The following is a 16,556-nucleotide window of genomic DNA, read 5'->3' as shown; positions in this document are numbered from 1 at the left end:
GAATTAGGAATTAAAGGAATTCTTATTTAATAAAATGATAAAAGATGTGTTTATACTTTCATGACATTAATCATCATGGATCTCTCATTGTATTTGCAAACTATATGTTTGATAAAATATATTTAATCAATTTTGATGAACTTTCGAATTGCAAAAAGTCTAGAGCACCCCTAAATGTGAAGTTTATTATTATGAAATAATGCTAGTGGGTCAATAATGATTTTTTGTTATATTAAATTTTACTAAACTTAATTTTTTTGTTAAATATCAAGAAAAAAAATATTATTCACTATTTTCTTTTTTTAATGAAGTTTTTAACTTAGTATATCATTCCAAATATCACATTTAAAATATAGTCAACGTTTGAAAACTTATTAAAAAATAATCAAACAGATGAGCTGGCACTTGAATAAACCATTTGAATTTTCTATTTTGTCATTTCTTTAAAAAAATTCAGTTTTTTGTATTATTAAAAAATTTGTCACTCGTTCTCTCTCATACAGTTTTTTTTCATCAAAACTTCAAAAATCTATATCTTCCTCATATGAACTCAAAATTGAGTGATTCAAAATCCTACGGATTCGTGACGATGAGAGCTTCAAAAATAGACCAATTGTGCTGATGAAAAGTCATGTTTACTACTGTAGAATTCCACCGGAATTCACTATTGGTACATTAATTGTCATTAATTGTCGATTTTTTAAAATTATTTACATTTTTTTTAGTTAATTATAACATGTTTAATATGAAGATATTTAAGTCAAATATAATTATCATTGGTTATTTTCCTAAACGTTTGCAAACGTTGGCTACATCCCGATTTTATAGTTTAGTTTTTGCTACAAATCTACACTGCCCTATTTTTATTTGATAAATTTATCGCAACTAGTCATTTCATTTTTTTTTTTTTTTTTAGATTTTAACTATATTTTTATTTTATTAAGAAAATAGTTCACCAACTCGTAGTGAATGAAATTAACTCTTTAATTAATTTAATTTATTGCGAACTGGTGGATTATTTTTTTAATAAAATAAATTTAGACTAATTTTTTTTAATTGACCTTTTATATATATTTTTTTATAACGAAAACAGGTTATAAACTTTATACCATACCATACGTTTACCACTCCTAACTTCTATGAATTTAAGTATACGGAAGGAAAGGGAAAACTACATATTGCATGAGCATACAAAATACATTCAATGCATTCAACAAAACTACAGAAATTATGCAGTAATTCAGGAGTTTGGCATTTTTTTAAATACGCTTTTGAGTTCTAGTCAGCGAGCATCAAAGAAAAACCGGGATCTAAAAATCAAAGGTAGAACGAGTATATACTAATTAATATAATGATTAGCCATTGATCAGGAGTGTTGTTTCCTCTCCCATTTGCCTTCCCGGCGGCGGTCTGCCACCGCGGGCTGCCTCGACTGTTTTGCGGCTCCTCGAGAGCCGCTGTGCTTCTGACCAGACCCTCCTCCCTCGAAGAAGGCCGACGCCAGCTCCGGATCCCCTGCGCTGCCAGTGTCCCCCGAGTCCCTGGTTCCCTCAAAACTTTCCTCACATGCGCTCTCGTCCACACGATCGCGCGATTGCAGGATCGTGGGAAGCAACGATCGTGAACCACCCGATGATGACAGCACCACGTTTTCAAGCTGGCTTGCTCTTGTGTTCCCTTCATTACCCGCCCTTCCGTTCTCCCTCTCGCGGTACCTGTCTCGGCCTCGGCTTCAACGCGAAACACAAAATCAAGACACAGTTTAAAGGTCTTTTATTCCAGAAATACAAGAGGATCAAGTCTTCAGTGAAATCAAATATAAGATGTATAAGCATATACACGCTTCTTATAGAGTTCCAGAAGGACCTTGCACAAGAGTTCGGCAGTTGAATGAGATTTTTTTTTTTTTTTTTTTTTGTGGTTTTCTTTCACTAAAAAATTTCAGTCTGCTTTCAATATATATAAACACACAGAAAAATAAAGAAAAAAAAATGTACCCAGTATTAGCAGTTGATGAGGAGGAGGAGAGATCACGCCGAGATGGTCGAACTCCAGATTCAGCTTGCTCTATTTCGCGCTGTACTTCTCTCTGTCAAAGTTTATGACGTGAAAACCAAAACCCAGAAACACATAACAAAAGAAAATTTTACTTCCAGTATATGTGATGATGAATACGTATATTACTTTTGAAACTCTTTAACCATTTAATTTTGATATTCTCTCCTACTGCCCCATTTAAATCATAAAAATGAAACAGATTGTTAAAATCCTTTGATGTGCCAGAATATATTCCGCACGGTCAAGGGTTTGTACCTGCGTTTGCCTCTCCTTCTCTATATCAAGTGCATGTCGCAATTCCCTGGTTTTTGCACGTTCAAGCTCAAGCAATCGCTGTCTCTCAATCTCCTTTTCAGACTCAACTGCTCGCTCTCTGATAGTAATGTAAATTTAATGTTGAGACTCGACGTGCTATCGTTAAATTACAGGATTAGCAACATATTAGACATAATACCTATCAAGCTTCTGTAAGAGCTCTGCTTCTTTTAGAGATGCTTCTTCTAAATCCTTTTGCCGGGTATGTCTCAACAGAAGTTTTCTCTGCATGCGCATTGCAATGTCTTCGCAGAGTCTCGATTTTTCTCTAACACAAACATAAAAGAAATAAGTTACGGAGTAGAAGTAATATCTGCAGTATTATATTATCTAAGTGTTGCGAGCCTGAACAAGGGCGTTTCACCGGTATTAGAAAATTAGAACTCTTTCGTAACTATTTTACTCTACCATTGCTACCCTAAGGATGCACATTTCATTGAACTTAAAAAATAAAATAAAAAATATCTTTCACCATGGTAAAGGATACATACTCGATGTGGACTCAGTCTACCACATATATCTGAGACTTCAGTTAGCAATATTGAACCTACTAATAAGATAAGATGACCAGTTTCCAAACCAATAAAGCACCACAATAAAGCATTTTGGTTTGTATATTTCTAGCCCAGATATATGCACAGTTTAATGCCAATTTACAATAGTAAAACTAGTACGTACAGGGAACAGATGGACTCCTTGATTTGCAGAAGGCGCGAACTATCATTGACACGAGCTGGAAAACCACAAATGATTAAAAAATATCACATATAAAGATTTCGCACCCTGAAAATTTCAACACCGAAGAGATCAATAAATTACAGCAAAGGAAAGGAAACTGACATCCTTTAGATCCTTTTATTGATTTCTGTGGTGCATACTCTTCTTTAAGAATGCCCAGCTCTATTTCAGCTTCCTCTAGTTCCTGACAATTTTGCAAATTAAGGTAAGACCATGCACTGCATGGAAATGAAAATTGACACCTGTAATACAAGCAAATATTACCATTACTTCTCTGTCTACTTTGGCTGAAAAGAAATCAAGGTAGGACTCGCTAGAAGTTAAGTTTGCCATGACCTGTTATAAGATATTAAATTATGACGTAGAACAGGGGAAACATATAGCAAATATCACTGAAAATTTATCAACCCTAAGTCAACTCGTTGGGAAAGGAAATAACATCTTACTAGAGTGGTGCGAAGTTGGACAAGGGCATCTCAAATAGTTACGCCTAGCATTGGGAAGAGATCTCATGTCCACTCATACCTACCGCTACCGGTTATTTTTTATTTATTTAATAGAAAACATTGTTACTAAATATATCAGTAATCTCAGCTCCAAAAACTACAGAAGGTTATCCTTCCTAAAGTCAATTTTGTAATGTATTCATATCTACTTTACACCTCTTTCGGGATACCTTTCTTCGCAATTAGGGGAAATGGTGGCAAAAATACTCAAAGTTTAGACAAAACACTACTTATATACTCATTCTTTTTTTTCTTGGGCAAAAATACTAAGTTTCAAATTTAGTTACACGTAAATACTTTGCAGTTAATATTTCTGTTTGAACTTGACGGTCCGAGTAGTAACGGACCCACTATAACGTAACATGTGGTATTTTTGCCAAAGAAAAAAAACTTTATATAAGTAGTATTTTGACTAAACATTGAGTATTATTGTCACCATTTCCCCTTGCAATTACAAGCCGCTAGAATGTAAATTCAATTACAACACTAGTTTGGACTTATTATGAGCTGAGAATAATCCAAATAATATACAGAGTCAACAGCTAAAGTTTGAAATATCTTACCTGAAGAATTTCTTCATGAGTACTTGCAAAATCAGGACTGATTTGTTTCAAAGGACTTGCAGATAGTACCTCATTTAGCGCCTGCATGCAATCTTGCCCAGTGAGTTACCAAGAGACGTAATAATTTATATTTTATTTTTATTTTATACCATAATTTGGATATATGAGGCTTCGAATAAAATTTTACAATTCCTATATGGTATATAATGAAAATAGAAACTTGAGCCTTGGCTTTCATACTTCTTTAGCATCATTCTCTTCATCTTTCAATCTACACAAGATTTGGCAAGCCTTTTTCTCGAGATCCCCAATCCTGCTTTCTGCAAAAGCAACAGTTACAGAGACTAGTTTAGAAAAAATCCTAATTTGCAAGCACCAAATAATAACTGTTGACAAAGACAAGCTGTACCAGATTTGGACAACGCTAATTCCTTAATGTCTCTCCAAACATTTTGAGGAATCAAAGAGATATCATCAGGAGAACTGTAAAGGACAGCCCCAGAAATTAATGCCAGTGAAAATCGTAGTAATGGGCCTTCACAGTGACTAAGCTTGCCTAAACCATTAACACTGTCCGCTGCAGCCATGAAAGATTGTAATTGATGCCTCTGAGAAAATGGGATATAGTGTACAAGAAGGGCCATCGCACAACTTTGGAGATGAAAAGACGCATCAGAAGATGCCATTGCAACAAGAAGATCCCATGTGCTCGATACCAGAAGAGTGATGAACGGCTCGGGAATCGATATGAGCTTGCAAGGAGAAAAAAGGTTATTGCATATGCTAAAATCCAGTCTATCAATTGCTCCATCCATATTTTGGCAAATGAGCTTTCCTAAGAGCCGAAGTGCTATGAATCGTTGCTCAGGCTCTGGGTGACCCAGGAGTGTACAGATTAAATCAGCAACTGAAGATCTACATTCCTGAAGATCATGCATGTCTCTAGCCATTAAATTTGACAGCCATTTATCTGTTCGCAAACGCCAAGTGATCTTTGGAGCACTGCATGAATTTTTCTTTATTGCAGAGCAAACCAAATTAATAGCACTGCCCATACTGCAACGCTGAGGTGCTTCTAAAAGACAATCCAATATCACAGATGCAACTTCCCAACAACTCTTCTCTTGAAGGGAAAGAATTGTTTCAGAAATCCCTTCTAGACCGATCCTCAAACAAACTAGGATTTGTTCAGCTGACTTCAATGTAGAAGTATTGGTGTCATCGGCTTCAGAAGCCTTAAAGTTTTGGGCATTTGACGAATTGTGATTGTCTTCAGCAAAATCAACATTTTGTGTGATTGATGACAAGCATCTCGAATAAACAAAGCATTCTGCTGATGAAATAGTAAGCTTTGTAGCCAGCTGAGGATGGAGTTTCCAACACAACTCAGCCATTGAGAAAAACTTGGTAATGAGAACTTCCAGGCCCTTAGAAAATTCTTCAATTTCCTCACGAAGTAAGCTACAAACATTTTTACTTGAATCGGCATCAGCATCAATGTCCACCCCCTCTAACTCATCATGAACCTTATTGGGCGTGTAGCAGTGTATATCACTCAAAAACAACAAGTGCAACTTTGAGGAACCATCAGAATGTTCACCAGAAGATGGTTGAAAAGGAATAGCAACAAATTTTCGTAAAGTTTGAAGCAAAAACTGTTTGCTATTTTGCATCATAGTATGAAATGCAAAAAGGTAGTCATAGAAAGAGCGTGTCGATTCAAATGCAGTAAAGTCAGCCCAAGACGATAATGACTGCAACATGTCATTTTTACGCTGTACAGAAAAATCAGGAAAGACGGAAGCCAGAATAAAAATGGTCAGTCCTTGGCTACGCGTTTCTTCAGAAGCCCTATTCGGAGTCTTGATTGAATTAATGTCATTGAAAAGCTCACCAAAGCACAGTGACTCGAAATTAAGACATGAGTCATCGTGCAATAATTTTTCCTCATCAGAAACTTTACTTAAGGAGTACGAAATGATTGGCTTCAACAAACACAATACAGAACCGAGAAAGGAAACGTCACAATAAGAAGCTCTACCCAGAGATCTCAGTACTTGAACTAATTTCGGAATCTCAGGCACCATGGCTTCCATGTGCTCCGTTATGATGGCTTCTAAAATAAAAAGGATAACTACTCTAGCATTTTTTGCAACATAGCCTTTCAATGAATCAGGACTTATTTGTGAACCCATTCTATCCAGATTAGAAAATGGCCACAAACACAGTTCAGAGAACCAACATAACATATCAGGAACAATAGTTGAAGGGAGAGATCTCAACTGCAAGCCAACAGCCTCCAAAATTGTTTCCCCAAACTCTCCAAACTGTTTTCTCATACTAGGAAAGAACGTGTAGAGATCGGGATAAATAACATGGAAAAACCGCAAGGATTCATTTTCGCGTTGTTGATCAGAAAGCTCAGAACCTTTGCCCACTACAGAAACACAATTGCCATCTGATTCATTCAACTTCATGATATGACCACGGTTTACTACATTCTCTACAATAGCGAGTTCATCAGCAAAAATGGATAAAAGGTATGTCAGTTGTTGCAGATCAGAAGCAAGGAGTCTCCGATCCTTTATGTATTCTTTTGCATTACGAGACACTGCCATCCAACCGAGAAACCGGACCAGAGGATATTTATTTCCCGAAAATGTAGATATTCTATTTAGCCAAGCTGAAGGTGGGATCAATTCTGTATAACTAAAGCCATTGTTCTTGACAATGGAAAATTCTGCTCCTTCACTTCCACTGCTTGAAGCAATTACCAATCTCTGAAGAAGTATCCACCGGCGCTGTATCTCATCCACTGCTTCTGGCTCCAACTGAAAATTACCTTGTTTGGACTGATGATAAAGAGATGTCAATGTCCCATTTAAGAATTCGGCGGATTGTGAAACGATATCAATCACACGTTCCGGACTGCAACATAGCTTCGTAGCCGAGTGCAACAAGAACACCAGACTCTGTAAGAGAACTTCATGCATTGAGTGACATTCTTTTTGCAGCCTGTCAACTATAAAGTTGCACAGCAAAGATTGATTTTGTCGGACCATGGTGGTTGCATCCGCAGACTGAGCGTCAATTTGAGACAGTTTAACAACCTGTTCGTCAGATATGCCAGCAAAATATGAACCATGTTCCCCGTTTGATACATTTTCCTGATATTTTCTGTCTAATTCAGCAGCCTCCAGAAGGATCTGGAGAACGATTTTATCTCTGTCCTTTTCAAGTTGAGCTATTGTCTCTAAGTCAGTCCTGTGCTTTCTAGAGACTGTTTTCAAATTCAGGTTGGATTCTTTTAGATTCCCACTACTCTCTGTGTGAATATAGCTCCTCAACTTTGCACTAGTCCCAGAAGACATGATAAAAAATGGGTTCACATAGCATTCAGCAGCCAAAAGCAAAGCATCCATCGCTGCATCATGACCCTCCACAGTAATATTGTCCTGGGAGTGCAGATCTATAGCCAAACGCCGGAACTCAGTAGCCCGAAACTCACAATCTTTGAAGTTTTTGAGTTGGAAATAGTCCGCTTGTATGTTGAAGTACTCGGCAGTAAAACCCGAGTCTAGTACCAAGTCCGCAAGAAACTTTTTGGGGAAGGTTTTCTCAGCCTCCAATTTTGGTTCTGAGTTGACAACCCTGGTATGAGAGACAGAGTTAAACTCGTTTGTATTGTTGCAAGGACTTGTTAGTGTCATGCTACGCAACTCTGCTGGAGCAAAAAGAAGGCTCGCATCTTCAAAAATGTCTGTCCTCGCTGTGGTATCTGCAATATCCAGCTTCCCATCGAGTTCATCCTGGCTGTTTTGCTTCAAAGATGCAATTCCTTGAGAGGATGTTGAAGAAGAGGACAAAACACTTGATGATTCAAGTTCTACTGGCTCAAAGATGGCAGAAGTGCAAAGGTCAAAATCCAGAGGTAATTGTATGCGAGGTTCTAATATTGCTAGGAGGACACTGCAATAACAAGTACATATATATTAGGGTCTTTTAGTTATATAGCCATTTGACTTATAACGTTTTGTATAATAGCCAACCTTTTGTAAATTTTCTGTAAATAGTCACCTCAACTTATTTGCGGCACTCAAAAAAAAAAAAAAAAAAAAAAAAAAAAAAAAAAAAAAAAACGAAAATAGGCAGAAATGTTTTTGGGTATTTTTGTCTTTTTGAGTAAGTTGAGATGGCTATTTACAAAAAATTTACAAAAGATTGGCTATCTAGCAATTCTTAGACTTTCAGTGGTTTATTTGGCTAATTTTTGTATATATTATTATTACAGTATGAGAAAAGGGCGTCAATATAACAGGATACAAAGCTTATTTTTGACAAAAATAATACAAAAATTTACTTCAAAGTTTAGAGGTAAGAGTTCTATAGAGGATAGTCGAAGAATTTATACTAATTTGTGAATTGGAAACCATGTAAGAGAATATGAACTTGTTAGAGCATGACCATACCTAGGAGTTACTGATCCACGCCTCCATTCTGATTCAAGAGACGGCAATACACCGGGCTTACGTACAGCTGATCGAATTACACTGAGAGCAGTAACACAATGTCTTTCCTGCTTTTCAGGATAAACAGAAGATAGATCCCCAAATGCTATTGTGCTCTTAAATGAAGCTATGGCAGGATCAATATAAGGATCTAACATCTCCACAAGAAAAAGAATTTTGTGCTTAACTTCCTGAAATTTACAAAAGACAAATCGACAGCCTCTTTCACTAATATTGCATATAAGAATAATATTTTTTTTTTATAAAATATAAATAGAAAGATCCAAGCTTTGTTATCAATAAGCAATTTCAAATCATCCAATGATGAATAAGAATAGTCTTCTACCTTACACCATATATGTTTAAAGTGTGGCTAGCCACTCTTTTTTTTTTTTTTTAAAAGAAACTGAGATCTTTATTAAAAGGAAACGGCTCAGCCGAAGAAAATACAGGGAAAAAGAGCTGAGGAAACCCGAGAGCAACTCCGAAACATCAAAAACAAAGACCTAACTAACGTGGCTAGCCACTCTTTTATTTTCATTATTTCTTAAATAAGTTTTCCATTTGAAAAATAGGAGGTGCAAAAGTTTACCTTATACTTATCTAGTATATCATCCATGTGACCAGATATAGCCAACAAAATATATTTCAAGGCAGCACGAGCTCGGGCCAGCGACTGTTTTGCTCCCTGAAATACACATGTTAGACAGAAACAGAATCTACAAACTGGAAATGAACTTTCGTAAGCAAGTGATAATATACGTATCTGTAATACTATAATAACAAAATTATTTTCATAAATTTCATTTTATAAGACCTTTTGTTAAATTTTAAAATAAAATAAAAAAAATTAAACTAATACAATAAAAAGAGAATAAGACTGTTCCAAAACAAAGGTCTTAAGAAACAATGATTTTTTTATATACCTTAAACTAATATAACTTTCCTTGTAAAAGAAACAACAAAAATTTAGCGATATAAGCCACGTACACATAAGTGTTTGTGTTTTAGCCAACGTTTTGTAAATTTTTTGTAAATAGGCAAAAACTATTGTAAATATTTTGTAAATAGTCGTATTTACTATAAATTTACTCTACAGTTTTTATTATTTTGATAGCGTAAATAAATTTGCGTGGCTATTTACAAAAAATTAATGAAACGTTGGCTATTTCGAAATTTCTAACGTTTCATATGACTAGATAGCCACTGAATCCAAGAAACAATGATTTTTTTTATATAAAAAACAGAACCTTTCATTAATAGTCTTAAGAAACTGACAAAAGCCATGATTACATAGTCAAAGAGAGAAAAGAGACCAGGGGAAACAATAAAATGAGCGGTCTGGAGAAGAAACTACGAGCTTTATTAGTAGGAAACTGGAGTTTAATAATAGACAAGAATACCTGGATTACACCCAAAAGATCCTCCACAAGTTCCACAGCCAAGTCAACCTGCAGAGAATCCATAACCAAGAATATAAAATGGACAAGGCAGGAGGCACCATTAAAATGGAAAATTAGGTATCAAATCATCATCAGAAGCTTAGACAAAAGAAGATTCCTACGGACTTCTGGACCATACCTTTGCAAACAGGTTAGTCATCCAAGGTGCAAGAACACCACTGCATAGGTCAATCAGGATACTAGCAGCCTTAGCCTGAACAAATGTTGCAATTAACAACCAATTGGGGAAAGGAAAAGAAAACAACCCCCCGCCAAAAAAAAAAAAAAAAAAAAAAAAAAAAAAACCTTCAATCCGCATAACTAGATATTTACGTTCTTTTCCAGATAACGAATAAAACAAGCATACAATGATAAAATCAAAAGAGCTCAAAGTCACAAACATGGGTCGGAGAGAATGAGGACAAGTAACCAGCACACGCATGAAGAACTTGTTGGTACAGTGATGATGACGATGTAACTACAATCTGCAATTAAAAGTTCTACAATAAGTAAGCAAATCCACAAATTCATCGAGTAATAGAACAAAACTACTACCAAGTTAAGATGACCAAACCTGATTTAGGGCTTGGTGCACAACATTTTGTTTCCACAGCGAGAAATTATCATCCACAATGTCAGAAGGGCTGCTAATCGACGGCCGAAGAGCTACAAAACCACCAATTAAACATTTAAATATATATTAGCACAATATACTAACATCTGATAAGGACAGGCACCTGTGAACATCAAATGTAGCTGAAGAAATCAGTGTTATTCTGTTAGTTATTATCCGATTATTCTGTATAGTTATTAGGATCGGATTTTATTCTATATTTATCTTCTGTATCTAACTAATTAAGTTAGTTGCTAGTTTTATGTATATTCTGTTAGGTTGTAAATCCTATATATACGCCTATTATGGCTTAATGAAAAATAATTCGGTTTTATTCCATAAACCTTCAGTAGCATTCGAGGAATTTGAATTCGTTATCGGCTACTTCTCAAACAGCAAGGTTCTTGAAAAGTGGTGAAATATTTATGATACGCTCATTTTCTTTCAAGTGGATTTTTTTAGAATGTTGTCTTGTATGGATAGTGATATTTGTATAGCAAAAGGTAATATAGTTATGATCTGGTACGTGAAATTCACCTGGAAGCAGTGCTTGTACCAATGGTAATGCGTACCAGAAGTTAGAACTTCTGCCTGCCAATTTATTGCAGAGGCTAGGCTGGAAACACGAAATTCATCTATTAGCATCTGCTGAAATATCAAATTTTAAAAATCACAATCATGCTCGAGAATTTCTATATCCGTCCCAGAAATTAACCTGCGACGCACAAGCAAAAAGAACATGTAAAATCCCCTCTTCTACTGCACCTAAATCCAAGACATTACAATAGCTACAATCCCACTGATCATCTGGAAGTTGGAATTCTTCTCCAAATAATTTTGAGTAATCGAGTAATGTTTCGTGATTGAGCAGTTCAGAATTCGTTGATTCATCTCCACTTCCAGGGGACACTTGTACAGAAACAGGCTCTAAAAGCTTTTGCATGATTCTAGAAGCCTGGGACCAAGGTCTCAGATGAAATTAGTTAAAAGGTTAATCAGGCACTGCAGATCTATCACCAATTAAAAAGCATTATTACCGTCCTGCAAACAGTTCCGAGATCAACATCCTTGTATGCCTTCCTTAACAAAGTGAAAATCGCATCTGAACGAAACACCATGGAACTAGACATGGATACAAGGACAGGTGATGTACTGCGTAATCTCCGTGGCTTTACACAAACAAACGATAGGGTGGCTAGTCAGTCATTCCAAATTCGTATGTAAGATCGAAAAGATGCACTAGGTACATGTCTCCGTGTGTGTAATTTTAGAAGAAACGGTATAAATCTTCATTTAAATGAAAGAATTAACAAAAGGACCACGCACTAAATCAGATAAATTCATTTGCTACAATTTTACTGTATGTTTTTATTAGTTTTCACATCGAATATTACCGCAAAATTAGAAGACACGGTTAAGGCTGACGATGGCTGACTATTTTTGGAAACTTCGGCATCTGAAACACTACCAGAACATTTTGTGCTTACCCTGAAAAATTAAAGACAGTATATGTTATTATATAATTCTGTAGGAAGTAGAAAGGGCATGCATGCTAGACAAATAATCTACATATGATAAGATTTGAAAAGAGGCATAGATGCATGCTGTTAGTTGTAAATTCAGAATATTGAAAACCACTTCTTTATACATACTCAACAAACTACAACCTTAGCCACCCTGAACCCCTCCAATTAATTCAATGCCATCGCGGAGTTAAGGAGTGCAACGAAGATTCAACTTTTAACTCAAACAAAGAAAATTTCAGTTCTCAGTAAGGTGGAGATACCTCTCATTCACAGAAAATAGTATTGGATACAATGGGCCAGCAAGCATAGCAAGGAAACGTAAATTAGCTTCTGCAGCATCCGAAAAGCTGCTAAGATCTGGCTGTATACATTGCGAGGATGAAATAGAAAAGAACAAGAGTTACTCATAAAGTGGAAAACTAAACAACGGAATTTTAAGGTCTTGAGAGAAAGTGAAAAAGAATAGAAGAAAAAAAAAACATGACTAGAAAGTATTATACCTCAAGTTGGGGAAGGAATCCATGTAAACGGCTTGTGATGTCTTTAAGCAACTAGAAATAAACTTATAAGTATCAGAGAAATATGATACTATATAGTTTTTTTAAAAATAAGCTACATAGAATTGTGTTAATTTTTAAAAGAGACGGAACAGTTTTATTGATAAGCATGAAAATAAATACATCAATAATTGAAAACCAGTATGTTATCCACCTGAAGATGCATATCATGGGCATCTTGTTTATGTGACATGATTTGAGGCAACAAGTGGTTTACAAGTGGTTGAAACTCTGGTTCGAGACCGATAACTGACACCCCAATCAGCTGCAAGCAGTGTAGTTAAGATAAAAACAACAGAAAAAGGGGCTGATAAAGACAAAAGCAACTTGTATAAGATGATCTAAAAATCTTCAAATTTTGGACCCATCAGCCAATTTGAAATGTGTAAACCTGACGGAACAAAGCGATTACCGCCTCGTATGCAATAAGAAGTTGAACTTTTTTAAACTCCATTTCCCATTTCAAAGCTTTTTGAAACAAATGTCCCATCCAAGTTCGTGTACTCGGAAGTTACTCTCGCTTCAGTACTCAAGTCTTTAAAGGGCTTTGTGTAATCGGACATAATTCTGACAATGAGTTGTGTAATTGTTTAACTTGAAGTTACATGCATCGATACGACAATGGATCAAAGTTTCTCCCAAGAAGAGCTATGTTCCTAAATTATCCTCAGTGTCCTGAATCCTAATATTACCATAAACAACCCCATCGAATTTAAACGAAAGATCAAAGCAGTTACTGTATTCATTCAGCTAAATTTATTATTACCAAAGCAACTGGGAATTTCTATAGATTATTAATGATACATCACTTATACATTTAGTCTAACCAGATATCATTCACAACAACAAATAATAACAAATATTAAAACCCGAGATTCTGAACATCCTTTCTTTTCTATGTTACCTGAATGAAAAAGATAGCAATTGGATTTCCCCGCAAACAAGATATCCGAACATATCGGCATGGAGCGTAGTTCATAGGATACACCACGTCGCGCCGAGGCGCTTCACATCGTGGCCGTACTTTCACAAACGTCTCAGGCTGCTTTGAAGAAAAATCAGAATAGCGATCATAATAGTGAGTCATGGAAAAAAATAGTTTTTATTAACCGCAAACAACACATTTGATTTGAAGAGAGAAAAAACTTGAAGATCATTATATTCCAATAAGTGGTGTAAGGCTTGTAACCTTGTAACGCAGTCCGAGTGAAATCTCCCATTCGAGAACGGACTTGTTGTGAATACGAATGTGAGAGAGCAAACAGGGTACCTGGGATGGAAAGAGTTAAAAATAGTATGGAGATAGAGAGAGAGAGAGAGAGAGAGAGAGAGAGAGTTAGGGCGAGAAATACGTTGAGCTCGAGAAGAATCCATTCCTTGGTGTTGGTGGCGGTGGACCAGTGAGTTCGGAGGTCGGAATCGAGGACAAGAGTGGACTTTTGAGTGGGAGACTCTCTGGAAGTGGCTTTCACTTTGTAGCTCAGTGGCTTGGCTCGACCTTCCAGCTCGATCTCCATCTTCGTCGTCTGATTCTGATTCTGATTCTACTTCATCGTCGTTTCATTTCACTTCCTCTCCTCCGCATCTTTCTCCTTCCCGCCGTTCACAGTATTGCTCTTATAATGAACAGATTTCAATAACTAATTTTATTGGGAAATTGCTATCGGGGTTCGGTATTAGTAAAAAAATGGTTTTTACTAATAACAATTTAAATTACCATTTTATGAAATTAGCAATAGTACTTCCTAATTAAATTTGATTTATGAAATTACCATTTTACCCTGTTAACATTAAAATTTAAATATCAAGTCACGAAAAGGTCACGAAATAAAGATAGTTTTAGTTGAAACGGGCCCACAAATTCAAGTTCACTTTACATGTAAGCCCAAATTTTCGGTCTTCTTTCACTTACTCCATTCGTCACGTCAATTTCTTCCTCTTCATTTCTTCATCATTCCCGTCAGTTAACCAGGAGAGAGAGAGAGAGAGAGAGAGAGAAACCAACTCAAAAACCGTCAAACTTCCCTTCATCTCTTGCCGATCCGCTTTGTCTTTCATTTCCTCTAAAGAGTCAGTTTCTCTTTCATTTCCTAGCTTTCATTTCCTCTAAAAACGTCACTTGCTTTCACTCGACAAAACCGCTACTCTCATTTGAAACCAAACTCAAAAGCTGTCCATATTTGTCACTTGAAAACATCATTTTTCTTCATTTCGTCACTCTCTTTTTCTTCGCCCATTTGAGATGAGGACAAAGTCTAGTCCACCATCTAAACGCCCTCAAACATTCATCGAAAACTCCGCCAGTGACGCATGCATCCCCGCATCGGAGTCCGCATGTGGGTTCTGACGCATCCTTGGTCGAGAATGTAGAGCAACCAACGAAGCTTATAAACGACGGGGTAAAGAAGAAGAGGAAGGTTCTTGCGCCGCCGAAGAAACTTTCTGGGAAGCGCCAAAAAATTGAGGAGCCTGAGGCGTCTGACTCGTCCTCTTTCAACGTTAATGAATTCGTCCTGGCGCCTTGCAAATCCGAGAGACCTCACAAGGTGAGTATTTTTACTCTTGCAATTCGTCTGGTTTTTTGGTTGCTTAATTTATGATTTCATGACAAAAATGAAAACTTTTGGGTTTGCATGTTTATTTTGTGTTTGATGAAACTGTTAGTTTGACAAAAGTGTTCATCTTTAATGTTATTGTGGATTCTGTGTGGATTTTGTAAAAATTAAATTTGTTTAGGCTTGCTCATATTAGATGTAGATTCTATGAATTGTTTTGATTAGTTTTGTGCATTTTTTGTGGATGTAGGATGTTATTTCGTGACATATATTGTTCACGAAACTTCATGGGTTTCGTGACTTGACGATCACAAAACCATTGGATTTTGTGACTTGATTGTCACGAAACCCATGAAGTTCGTGACAATTGTGTCACGAACTTCATGGGTTTCGTGACTTGACAGTCACAAAACAATAAATTTCATGACACTCGTGTCACGAAACCCATGAAGTTTGTGACAATTGTGTCACGGAACTTCGTTGTTTCGTGAAAATTATGTCACGAACTTCATGGGTTTCGTGACATGTTATCACGAAACTGAAAGTGTATATATTTTGAATCATATAATGTTCTAACTTCTATGTGTTTAATGTTCTAATTTTTAGGGTTTCATGCGCAAGATAAAAGAAGAAGACATAGAAGAAGGGTATACATTCAACTTCCATGGAAACTTGGACGCGTTCGATAGGGAGACGGGTATGACCTCGAACCAAAAAGAGCTATTCAGGAAAACGTGTTTTGGGCAGTTCCTGCACATGCCCTGTATCACAAAATCATCCAAAATAATCAGTCACTTAGTTTTGAGATCGGGATTTTATGACTGGGACGATCCACCGAATGCATCTCTTGTCATGGAGATTGGTGGGAGACCCCTGGAGCTCAACAAAGAGCACTTTTCTTTAATCACATGATTAAGATTCAAAGACGACCTAGGAGAGCAGCCACGATACGCCAATGTGGTTGAGGAAGGGCTATACGAAGACACATTCTGCAATAGTGCGCTTGACCGAAAAAGGGCCAACATTGCTGCAGTCATTGAAACCAACAGGAAGTGATCAGATGAGAGGAGAGTGAGCCTACTTCTCCTACACTTTTTGTACAACGTACTGTTGGAATTGATCTAGGGTTATGAAAAAGTTTAACGCTTCGAGCAAGCGACGGAATTTAAAAATTT

The 16,556-nt window shown here is 36.4% G+C and overlaps 1 protein-coding gene across 4 annotated transcripts; it reads right to left on the bottom strand.

Moving 5' to 3' along the window:
* Positions 1-1,152: 1,152 nt before the first annotated feature.
* On the bottom strand, positions 1,153-14,474 carry LOC149390236 (uncharacterized). Of its 4 annotated transcripts, none has more exons than XM_089618907.1 (26): positions 14,179-14,474; positions 14,016-14,096; positions 13,731-13,871; positions 12,981-13,091; positions 12,770-12,820; positions 12,530-12,630; positions 12,138-12,231; positions 11,781-11,912; positions 11,459-11,698; positions 11,281-11,359; positions 10,705-10,796; positions 10,532-10,615; positions 10,270-10,344; positions 10,092-10,139; positions 9,281-9,376; positions 8,650-8,879; positions 4,590-8,149; positions 4,421-4,500; positions 4,181-4,261; positions 3,376-3,447; positions 3,193-3,295; positions 3,052-3,106; positions 2,513-2,641; positions 2,314-2,431; positions 1,998-2,089; positions 1,153-1,730 (listed from the first exon to the last, which is right to left on the bottom strand). In XM_089618907.1, exons 1-26 carry the CDS (start codon positions 14,341-14,343, stop codon positions 1,367-1,369), a joined length of 6,474 nt encoding a protein of 2,157 aa, XP_089475033.1. In that variant the 5' UTR covers positions 14,344-14,474; the 3' UTR covers positions 1,153-1,366. The 4 variants fall into 4 exon arrangements, with proteins under 4 accessions (XP_089475033.1, XP_089475035.1, XP_089475034.1 ...); XM_089618909.1 differs by having other exon boundaries at positions 3,214-3,295; XM_089618908.1 differs by having other exon boundaries at positions 13,731-13,868.
* Positions 14,475-16,556: the final 2,082 nt, after the last annotated feature.

Source organism: Urtica dioica, chromosome 7 (genome assembly GCF_054948205.1).
Source record: "Urtica dioica subsp. dioica isolate 48M chromosome 7, U.dioica_male_clone48M_v1_H2, whole genome shotgun sequence".
NCBI classification, from domain to species: Eukaryota; Viridiplantae; Streptophyta; class Magnoliopsida; order Rosales; family Urticaceae; genus Urtica; species Urtica dioica.
This window is presented reverse-complemented; position numbering and strand designations above follow the sequence as displayed.